This window comes from Pygoscelis adeliae, unplaced genomic scaffold (assembly GCF_000699105.1).
Source record: "Pygoscelis adeliae isolate BGI_AS28 unplaced genomic scaffold, ASM69910v1 Scaffold4, whole genome shotgun sequence".
Lineage (NCBI taxonomy): Eukaryota > Metazoa > Chordata > Aves > Sphenisciformes > Spheniscidae > Pygoscelis > Pygoscelis adeliae.
In genome coordinates, this window is record NW_008824986.1 from 11,053,471 (window position 1) to 11,065,365 (window position 11,895).

The 11,895-nt window shown below is 38.0% G+C and overlaps 1 protein-coding gene across 2 annotated transcripts in view; it reads right to left on the reverse strand.

Moving 5' to 3' along the window:
• Positions 1-7,655: 7,655 nt before the first annotated feature.
• BUB3 (BUB3 mitotic checkpoint protein) overlaps positions 7,656-11,895 on the reverse strand; it is a 13,193-nt gene continuing 8,953 nt past the window's right edge. Inside the window, exons 6-8 of one of the 2 annotated variants that reach the window (XM_009325874.1) lie at positions 10,608-10,785; positions 10,048-10,264; positions 7,656-8,003 (exon numbers count right to left, since the gene is read on the reverse strand). In XM_009325874.1, coding sequence (XP_009324149.1) covers positions 7,994-8,003; positions 10,048-10,264; positions 10,608-10,785 — 405 coding nt within the window. In that variant the 3' untranslated portion in view covers positions 7,656-7,993. Of the gene's footprint in view, positions 8,004-10,043; positions 10,265-10,607; positions 10,786-11,895 lie in introns of those variants that run through there. The other variant, XM_009325875.1, reaches the window with a different exon arrangement.

The following is an 11,895-nucleotide window of genomic DNA, read 5'->3' on the forward strand; positions in this document are numbered from 1 at the left end:
TCAAATGTCGCCCAGAACAAAGCAATGGCGAACGTAGCCCTGAAGCACACGAGGGGTCTTCGAAACACCAGCGTTATGCTCACCGATGGGAATAAAAAGGGTGGGCTGTGTCCTTTTGAATCTGTCTGATCGAATGCAACCTGCAGCGGGTTAATCTTGATGCTGCCAAAGGCTCCGCAACTTCAGCTACTGTTTACAGAAAAGCCAGGTTTTTATCCTGTATTTGGACACTTGCAAACAACTGACAAAATAGGTTTCATCCTATGCTGGACTGATCAAGATATTGTATATCATAGATACCCCAGCAAAAGGCATTGCTCTCACAAAGTAATTGAAGAAGGGTACTGGAGGGTCTTAACCTTAATTGATTTTTTTTTTATGCCAGTTTCCTAAGGAAATGAGATTCGTGCAATGAAATTGTCTGTGTCTGTCTGCCTGTCCCCTTCTCCTCTCATCCCCCTAATAACTTTGGAACTGATTGACCAATTACAACTGAGTTTGACAGAGGAAGGAGGTCTCAAAGATATCAAATTCCTTTATCCCTCATGAAAGCAGGCAGCCAAGCAGAGGAGACAGCCTTTAATAATGTGCCCAGGAGGAAGAGCCAGGAAATCTACCTGCGAAAAGTTTCCTCCTGACTGTGGAAGAGTTTAAGTCTAAACTTGATTTCTCAGACGTCTAAGAAGGAACAACCACAAAACCCAACTACGTAGAAAACCAGACTTTGTTCTGCAACTCATTGAATTACTTGTTCGCTATCTAGATAAATTCAGTTTTTGTATCGGTCTCGAGATTGTCCGTACAAGAAGAAAGATGACACTAGTGGAGATCAGGAAAGAAATACGACTTTGATTTGCATTTGCAGCCTTCCATATTGATTTCCACCTCCATCAAAAAAAAAAATAATTCCAAAAATTTCCTTTCCCACCCCATCCTTAAAAATCTCACTTCTAACCCCATTATCTGCCTAATTAAATTTTGGATGTATAAAACTGTTAGACCCATCTTTCGGGAGACCGTACGCTTTAATCACAATTACATGCTGCATATTTCATGATATATATCTTTTGCGTATAATTAGGAATAAAAAAATGTAATCCCAAAAAGATGTTTAATAATTTAAATCCTGAGGATTTGATTAAAGCATTCGAGGATTGCAGATGACAGGGAAAGAACAGTGACTCCATTATAACCGAGGGAAAAATTCAAGGATTTAAGCACTACTTTTATTTTTCAAACCAAGCACTATGATCTTAAAAACAAAGATTTTAAACAGGAACGGATAGATACATTTCCCCAGATATATTCCCGCCATTTAATTTATGGTATAGGAACGAGGTTCTTGCGCAAAAGGCCAGATGTTTCTTTTGAAAAGTTTATCCACAAATATTTCTCACAGTGTTTCCCTCCAAAATGTCATGAGCGGGAATTAAGGTAGTCTGACAGAAACAGGGCACTTATCTTACCGCTCAGGCAGCATCACCTTCCACAATCGTGTGTTTGCAGGCCACCACATAAAGCCTTCGCATGAAGAATCAAACAATCTCAATGTAAAAAAATATAGATGGGAGAGAAAAAGCCAAAGTCATGTTCTCAAAACGTGTAATTTACAAATACAAGAGGTATTGATACTATTTTATTACAGTCTGTGTCACCAGTTGACATCTTTAAATGATGCAGAGGATGGTATGGATTATCACTAGCAAGTAAAAAATTAAAAACAGTGACTTTATATATTAAAGCAAATGTCAAAGAATAGGCTATGTGCCGTCACGGGACTGGGAACAGGGGGGCCTCTCCCGCTTACAAATACCCCATGTGTTTGCTTCCGGGGAAAATACACCTGCAGGTTCTCAACAGCTTTGTAGCAACAGACAAGCATCCTACAACGCACAAAGCTGCACATGTAGCACCGCAGCCGTCGACTCCCCAGCAGAACATGAAACGTCTGTGTGAGACAAGAAAACCGATTCATCCATAAGAGACATCAGAAACTGAGGGTGTGGAACATGGTAAATAAAATATATATATTCTTGATGTCTCCATTCTTTTGTCTGCTGCACAGGCTACAGCTGTGCAATTTTTTTTTATCTTTACAAAGCGGATTACAAATTCTCTACTTAATACTTCTTAATAGTCTTTGATTTGCAGGGCCTGAATTATACATTTTTTCTGCCTAGATAATACTATGTAGAAGCACGATGGCACATTTTATTATTATTTTTAAAAGCACGCCTCTACACTTCCTACTTTCATCCTGTTACATCTATTTTTCACTAAAGTAGTAAATAAAGTCAATCTTTGTATTCTATTGGAATCTCTTTATGCCACTTAGCAGTACTATATATCAACACAATAGTGTATACTGTATGATCATATAAGAAAAATTTTCATTTAAGAAGATTCATCTAAGGATCTTAACTCTCCTTTAACAATTTGGTCTCATTTACCTTTACACAGAAGCACTGTTCGTCCGATTGACGAAAAAATTACATCACAGGAATAAAAAAGATTAACTCAAACGACTCCCCACAGTAAGTCTACAACACAGGCAAAAAATTAAACCAATTACGTGAGCTAGGAATCAAGAAATCTGTTCAAGTCCTGCCTTTGCTCTGTGACGAGGAAATTCGCTTCCTTATTCTGTGCCTTTGTTGACATCTGTGGAATGAGAATATTTCTTCTCTCTCAACCTTTGGCTGTCTTATCTATTTAGGGAACAAATTCTCAAGCCAGAATAATTTCATACAATGCATCTGTACAGCGCTGAGAATAAGGCAATTGTTGTCTTTGTTGCATTGTTGTCGCTGCAGAACAGCGGTGGTTTGCAGAAAACACAAGCAGGGAAAAGCAACCCTTGCTTAGCTTAATTTAATTATTAGGAACTCTTTAGCATAAGTGAATAAATTATTGCTCTATTTTTACTTGATGCTACCTTGCTCTGTTTTTACCAAAAGGGAATATAGGGGGTTTCTGTAAGTGGGGAATTGATTAAAACAAACGACTACACGCTACGCTGGTACAAGAGTTGTTTAGTGCCAGCTGACAGCGAAGCTAGCTGCAAGCTTAAACTACAATTATTGTATATAGCCAACAAGAATCAGGTACTCCGCTTTATTAACCTTATACAAATTCAGAAATGCCTACAAAATGAATACATACATTGAATTTAAGAAGTACGATGGTCTCGTTTAACAGGACAGCTCTGCAGAGCTTTCTCCCAGGTGGAGCTCCCCAGCACCAGCCGGCTCTGGTGTGCCAGGTCACACTGACAGGGTAAGCTGGCAAGCACGGGCAGATTCAAAGCTGAAACGAGTTTGTCTGTTAATGGTGGTGTGGACCACAGAGCAAAATAAAAGCCTGCCTAAGAATTTAAAAGTTTTAAATTAATAGGAATCCCTGCCTCGGTTACAAAGAATACTAGTTTGCTGTAAAAGGAGCAATGCCAGGTGAATGAATGATCAGAGACAAATTTAGCAGTGCAACAACCACAAGTACAATCAGTACTAGTGTATCTTTCCTGCCTGAAGATGGAACCAGTTAAAACCACACCATTCCTGGCAGATGCTTGTCTAACCTGTGCTTGAGAAATTCCACAGATGGAGACACTGCACCTTCCCCAGGCAATCTATTCCTGGGCTTAACCATCCTTACACTTAGGAAGTTTTTCCTAATGTCTATACTAATCTCTGCTGCAATTTAAGCTCATTATGCCTCGTCCCAGTCCCAGTGGACATGGAGAACAGTTTATTCCCTTCCACTTTGCAGGTAATCACAGGAGACTCTGAAGACCTATTACATCCCCTGTGTTGCTATCATGCGTTAGCACATTTGTATCTTTTGATGCTATAGAAAAAAGTGCCACACATATAGCCTTAAGGAAATAAGACATATTTCACAGGAAGTGCCTTTAGCATATTAGTTATAAGAGTATCTGGCAAGTCCTGTATTTGACTTTTCATTTCTAAATTCTAGATATCTAAATGTATTATAAAGTATCACTTAAATAATATTTTGAGCAAAGAAGCCTGACACATTTCAAAGTAAATGCCACTTTGCTGGAGGACTAGATGTTATATCAGTTGCATATTGAACTAAAAAATTCCTAGTGTTGTGGTTATGATTATACTAAACAACATAAAAGCAGCTAATGGTGTAATCACTAGAACAGATGTCTGCTAGTCAAAAGAAATAGGTTCTGCTCCAGACCGCTAATACCCATCACTGATGGTGGACATGTCGTTTAGGTCCACATTTGCAAGAGTATCCAATAGTAGAAACACCCAGCTTTTGCACATCTATCTTAACAGGTGCACCAGCTGAATTACTGTTGAACTGAGTGACTACGTGACTCCAGAACAGCTACAGAAAATCCTTCGTTTTCAAGGCAGTAAAAACTACTGGACACTTACAAAAGTGTGAGACAGTTAAGGAAGATGGACCTAGCAACAGCTACACAGCTTTGGAAAGGTCATTCTCAGCGGCATCACTTAAGCCTGTATGTTCGGAGCTCAGAGTTCAGCTTTGAGCTCAGAGCAGGGACTGGTTTTGCTTGGGAAAACGCCCATCTAAAGGACACATTTTTTTAATATATATTTATTATAATTGCAGCAGCAGCACAAAACATCATGTCTGAGATGTAGCAGAGCTCCAGACCTGTGTGTAGTAACCATACACTGATTATCTTGAAGTACTGGCCAACTGGAAAAAGTACACTTACCAGCACGCTTTTGTAACATTCAGGGCACAGATGCCACTTGGCTTCTAATACCACAGTGTTATGAGGCTCTTGTGAGAGACAACCCGTGATATTTTTTCCTGCAAGCAGTCAACAGTGATTGATGACTCTATTAGAATGACAGCTATGACTCCATGTTTTCTGTATGGCCCTCAACACCATGCAAAAAGCAATGACTTAAGGAGCTTTTTTAGATCTCAATTCCTCTCATCAAGAGTCAGTATATCCTCTTTGTTTGGCTGCTTGTTATATAGGTCAGAAAAGCCTTGTTTCATGATTTCTCCAGCTTACGAACCTCTGCCTTGACCTGCATTTCTAGAAAAGAGCTAATAAAAGGAAGATTAATATTGTAAAAGAAATATCCGTATTCCAACTGCACATATTCGTACCTAGCATACGGACACAGCTGTAGCCCTGACCAACTAACGTTTCTCTTCTCCTCCGTTATGCCCGGTTGTCTCACTATTTTCTACAGACTCTTTGTTTGTTTCAAGCATTTACATAAAACACCAACACACCACAAGGAATTTTCCTACCATTTTTAAGCCAAAATAGAGCTAGTAAGTCCAATCCGTTTCTTCCTAAATATCCTGGGCTACCTTTGTCCACTGAAGCACGCAGATCTCAGTACATCAAGCGTTTACAGTTTTTTCCCCCCCCGATACTTACCAATGAAAAGTTGCACAGGTGGCATCATTTCCAGGTTATGTTTGTGTCTACTTTGTTAACCAAACTATTTGGAATTCCCTGAATTCTTTCTTTGTTTTCCCCTACTTTCTCTAGCTCTTATTTCACTTTGTTCCCCACAGTTCTACACCCCTGTACATCCCCACTCAATGCTCTCTCCATTTCACATGTTCCTTTCTCCACATCATCGCTAAACCACCTTTTCATTAGTCCCAGCCTGTTTCTGCCTTCACACATCATTTATTTGGACCCCTTCACACATAATTTATTTGGACCCATCCTCACTTTGGGTCTCTTTTCTCTGCAAGCAGGGTCACTGTTGTACTTCTAGGTAACAACAAAATAATTTTTTTTTTGTCAGCTCAAGCTTGTATTTTGTAATATTATACTCTCTCAGCTGAGAGGAGATGGGAGAAGCAACAGGTACTGTGTATGTTTGCTCTGCAAATATGCATGTACTTAAATCTGCACACACATACACAGTGTGGTCTGGGACCCTGGAACGCCGACAGTGTTCTTAACACGAAGTCTGCTGTGGCAACCTACAGTCTTCCCTCAAACCAGGGATTTTGCTTACTATTTCTTTGCTAGTCATTCTTGCAGAAACCTTTGGTTCCCATGTTTAGGCCCCAGACCCTATGTATCAACTCATTCCTCAAGAAAAACAAACAAACAAAAAAACCCCAAGCCAAAAGCCAAGGGGTCATCACTTCCTAAGCTGACATCAAAAATTCAGCCTTTGCCCAATATCACGGAGCCATGTACCGTCCATGCAAAAAAAAACAATTAAAATGGGAGGAAATAGGGATGGTGTACATCTGTCAGAACAGAGGCTGGATGCTGCTACTGGAGTGACAGCATTATTCATATTTAATTCAGCAAGATTGTTAATTTTTTCAAACCTATCAAAACCAGTTTATATTATCAAAGAATCCATATCTAGCTGATGACAAATAATAAAGTATTTCACATACAACTCGTTTACTATCTCTATCTGGTAACAACTCAAGTTTGTTAGCTTTCTGCACACACAGAGCCCAGCTTCCTCTCCATCACCACCTTCTTTGGAACAATCCGTTACCATTTCTGTTGTCAGCAAGTTTGTTTTCTTAAAGGTAATAAACTACGCCCACTGGCTACGCAGGCACCGATAACTCAGAAGAAGTTGGAAGTATGAATCCAATCACCGCTTCAAAATACCCACACCTTAATCATCTTTGATAAGCCTCATAGGAGTTTTGTTCTGTCCCTCCTTACCATTCACTACAAAGCGAATACTTAAGTATTAAGTACTTCCCAAACACTTGATACAAGCTATTAGGAGAGCAGTCTGACAGTCTGTTCTGCAAACAAGAGTTGGATGAGACTACTTTTATTGGTGGTACTAACCAGAAAGCATTTATCTTTACTTCCACAAACCAGTCAGGAATGTGCACCACTGAATATATTTTTTAGCAGAAGATGGATTTGCAGGTTTAGTCTCTTGATCAGATCTACATTCCTGTTTAGAACAAACACACACAGAGTGTCTAAGTTGTTTTTCTACTACTACTTTCCCAAGAAATTTTTAATTTGTTCAAGCATCTTCTCACACCTACCCCCCACTCCAAAATCCTCAAGAGGCTGACACAAAATTTGATTACAGATTAGACTTCTTACCAACTGGCAATAAGGCAAGCAAGACATTCAAAGAAACAGCATGTTTTCATGGGGTTTTGTGGCCAGAATGACATTTCCACTCTGAGAAACTCCTCTTTTCTACCTTTCCACTTGTGTTACTCCACAAACCCTGGGCTACCAGGTCAGATCTGCAGACTTCAAACAGACCACTCAGCTGTAGGCTGAAACTCTACATTTGCTCCCCTCTACCCTCAATTCTTCCCAAGCATCATTAATTTTAGGCTTTTATGCAGTACGTGGAAAAAAAACAAAGTACCATGTGTTCAAGTTCTTTCCTCCAGAAACAGTTAACAGTTTTCCAGTAACAATCAAGTCACTGAGATAAATAAGCCCACCTAATACAACTTTAGGCTTTCATAGCCCTGTGAAAACATTGCCTGGAGAGCCAACATCCCCAGGCAATGAAGAAATTCCCTGTTCATCTCATTGGAAAAAGACAAAAGGCTCAGAAATTTTCCATCAGGAAGATCTAGAACTCAAGAATTCTTGCAACTTAAAGGTTTGGTCTTAATGTTTGTTTCACAAACAGAGAAGGTTGTTACACAAAGTAGTTTTCAAAAAACTACAGATATTTATTGAACAATTATGATACTACTGGAAGTTTTCATAATTGGATACTACAAAATGTGGTAAGTTTTTATAAAGGTATACGCAAAGTTGCCTACAGGACTGAACTAATTTAGCTACAAACAGCAGATAAAGAAAACATTTTCACTAACATAAGCAGAAAAGTAATGACAGATTAAGACATACTACAAATACAAACAAATATTTCTTAGTAAGAAACAACACCAGTACAAAGATTGTTCTTCCCACTTCTATTGTTTTAGTTTAGTCTTGTTAGGAACAGGTGGGCACCTCTTGTAGAGAAGAAGTATCACCAGAAGTCTAAGTAGACCTGAAATAAATAAATTGTATTTCAGCAAACAATTTTTAGAGTAATCATAAGCAGGTAAAACATTCAACTTTCTATAAAAGCAGAAATGTGTAGAAAGACCGCTTTCACTTGTATCAAGATACAATAGATAATAATTTAGTGATCAAAAAGCTGATCTTGCCAAGTTTTCTTTATGTAATATGGCACCATCTTGATGCATTTAAGAATGCATCGTGCAGAAATGCTAAGTGATTTAAATTAATATGCAAAGAGATCACTATGAAACAACTATTAGTCCTCTGTCCTAAGTAACTTATTTTTAGAATAAACCAGAGATGACTCACACTACTGTAACATTAAAATATATGCATCATTCTTAGTGCCCTAAGGTTGGCACAAGCAACTTGTAAATGTCAGAAAAGCATATAAACCTTGTTAATGTTTTCAGAAATTCATTTAAAGATAGAAACAGGTCCAGAAAGATGCCTGTCTAAATGCATTGCAATTACGTTACAATTATTTTCCAAATACACAGATATGCTCTGTCTTTTCTCAGCTCATTACTGACTCAAACAATTTGCCCTTCTGGGATCAATTGTTTGCTAATAAATAATTGTTTACAGTCACAAAATGATATTAAGGAGTATTCTTATTAGTTTTCCTTCTACAGCCTAATAAGATTCAAAACTAGCTGATTCCCAAGAGTCTAACCTTAACCTTGCTGTGTTTAACAGCCCAGGAAATGATGAACCATCTGTTTCAGAAAATAATGGAGGGCCAAGAGGAAATATTGTTTAATTGTAGATTAACCTCCTCATAGGGCAGAATGAAGCATCTACAGAATTAGCAACCATAACTAGCAATGAACAAAAATAACTGAAAGCAGCTCTTACTATTACAAGACCAAGAGCAGCAAATATTCTTCTATCACCTTTTTTTTTTAAACCCTCCCAAATGTATGTAACAAGTAAAACCTGATTTTAAAAACAGATTTCAATAATCACCTTTGGGGTTTCTTTGGGTGTGGGGTTTTTTTGCTTGAGGAAGCCCAGAAATAAATACTGAAATAGTTCTGGTTTTATTTTTCCACGAGCATCAAAATTATTTTAAAACAAACAACTCCAAGTGAAAGATGATGTATTTATTCTTCTGTAACTTCCTCTTCACCATCTCCACAGTGATAAAATGGCTGCTCCAAAGCAATATACAAGTCACTTAAGGAAGGGGGGGAGGTCTCGAGGTTTTAAACTCAGGAACTTTGATTACTTATGTGCGTCTATTTACGTAGCCACTTAGATACTAAATAATGAAGAAAACCAGATGAAGTGTAAGACACTGAGTAGTAGAAGAAAAAAAAAAGCCACAGCTGACAAACCACAGGAATTTGAAAATAAAAACAACTGCTCCTGTGCTAGCATAATGAAGAGTAGTGCAATTCTGCACTGTGACGGCAATTTTTCTATGTAACATTCATGCCAAAGCGAGCTTAACAGAAATCTTTCACCTTCATCAATCAGTTTGCCCCATTTTGACAGCAACAATGATAGAAAAGTGTGTTATCAGAGGGCTGCAGCAAACTCCAATACACGGGAACTGAGAAAGCTTTTCCTTGATTTTACACAACCTTCCTAGAACAGTATCTAGATTCACTTCGAACTGTGACAGCTAGGTGCATACTCAGTGTGTAAAGATTTCATTAATTCTAAGTTTTAAATATCCAAACACAGTAGCATTTACACAAATAAATTATTCTTGAATTCTTCCCTGAATTCTTGAAGCAATGAGCTAGCAATAACTCCACAGCTTCATATAATAGCACCTATTCAAAAAGGATAAGAGTTTGACATTCTTCTCCTACTAAACAACTAGGCACAATTTTATCCATCAGATGTCTTTCAACCTACGGATATTGAAAGCTTGGGCGAACAAGATAAAATCAAAACCAACCCTACTGTCAAGCTGCACTATCTACTGGCATCAATAATGCTATTCATGAATTTAGGAAAATTAATAAATCTTGGGATGAATGCTCAGAAAGGCTCAAATACAGGTGAAGCATACTCACTTAGGTTTTGTTTCTGCATCTGTCACTTGGCGAATATAGATACCATCTTCGGGATGTTCGATGTCATCCATTTCATACATATATGAAGAAGCTATTGCAAGGGTAGTTCCATCGTTGCTGAAGGCAAGTGATGCTATGCTTGTGGGATACCGATGGAACTGACACAGCCGCTTTTTATTAAATGGATCCCAAATATTCACAAATCCATCAGAACCGCCTGAAAATTAATTTTTAAAAACCGTTTGTAAATTATAATTGGGAGAGCGGCAAGACTGAAAAGATACAGCAAAGGAAAAAAGAGAAAACTACCTGGAATTACTTTGTCAGTAAAAACACGAGTTATACAGAGCTGCGTAATTTAGTAAAGAGCACAGCGAGTATTTCCCAAAATCCCTGTTAAAGCAATTAACTCTCACTGCGTCAAATAATTTAAAAACTCTGCTCATTGCAAGAAATATGACTTACATGCTTAAAAAGTAAGGGCATATGAAGTAAACGCTAACCTGTTTAAATCAAAACTAAGGAACTGATGCAAGTGTTACAAAAAATCAAGTATCTACCTGTAGCAAACGTGTTGTGGACATTATGGAAAGAAATAGCATTAACTGGATAAATCTGCTCAATGTTATTTTCCTTCAAACGGTGACATTTGAATGCATATTTCTTCTTCTGGATTTCTGGACTTGGATCCAAATACTCCACCGCAACACGACCTTCAATAGAGCTTAAAACATAACCCTACCAAAAAAATTTGGAGATACGCATTTTAAAAGTTTACAACTGGAGAAGAGATTGCAATACAATTTATCTTATACCCCTCTAAAGTCAAATAAATGAAATGTAAACAGTCTTAAATTGTGTACAACCAGAAATTGTTACCATAGATCCATGGCATCATCAATAAAATCTGCTTCTAAGAAAGAAGTAATGCAGAAAAAAGCTTTCTGAGAGATTCTCATTGTACCATAGTTTTAAGCTGACAGTGAGGCTTTTAATTACCCCTGCAGATCAAAACACAAGTTGGTTTGGGGAAAAAAATGTTAAGAGTTAAGAACCCCTTGTATTTGCCCACCTAACCCCTGGGGCCTAAATATCTCAAATATTAGAGATAGTCACGAGACTATTTAGTTTCAGAATTACATTAAAATTAGAAAAGAGCTTTATACTAGCAACTAAACACTCAAGCTGAAATAGTATTTTTAGTGAAACTCGGTTATAAGTGGTGTCCACTTATCCAGTTAGTTACAGTCCTGACTTAGAGCAACCTGAGATGCCTTTATTATAACTTCCGAGTTAAGCCCATAATAGACCTTTTCAGAAGTAGGACTGTAATGGTATCTAGCTATAGCAAGGCTCTTTAAAACCCATAATACAACACAATCTGGAAGATCAGCTTTTTTTACTATAATTAGAACTGAAAATGGACAAAGCGTTTATGCCAGTTCAAGAACAAGTAACTAAGTCCCCCAATTCCTGTACTATCACTATGTACATGGGAAAATTCCCTTCCAAATTTGTCAGAAAAAGCTAATCTTCTTGCTTTACTTCAGAAAGAGAAATACCACAGATCCATGTAGGTTAACATAGTGTAACAGCTGTATGATCATTTAAATTGTACAATTCCACCTTGATAACGGATCATGGGTTCTTGAGTGCATGACACAGACTCACAGTTAAAAAAAAAGGAAGAAAAATGTATAAACGACATTCATAGTTTTAAACCTGCCCCTGTTCACAGCATGTTGAAGAACCTAGGGCTACAACGCATAAAGGCTGCTGAGCAACTGCCAATTCTGTCTTCCTCTCTTCTACTGCAACTCGGGGGGGGGGGGGGGGGGGGGGGGGGGG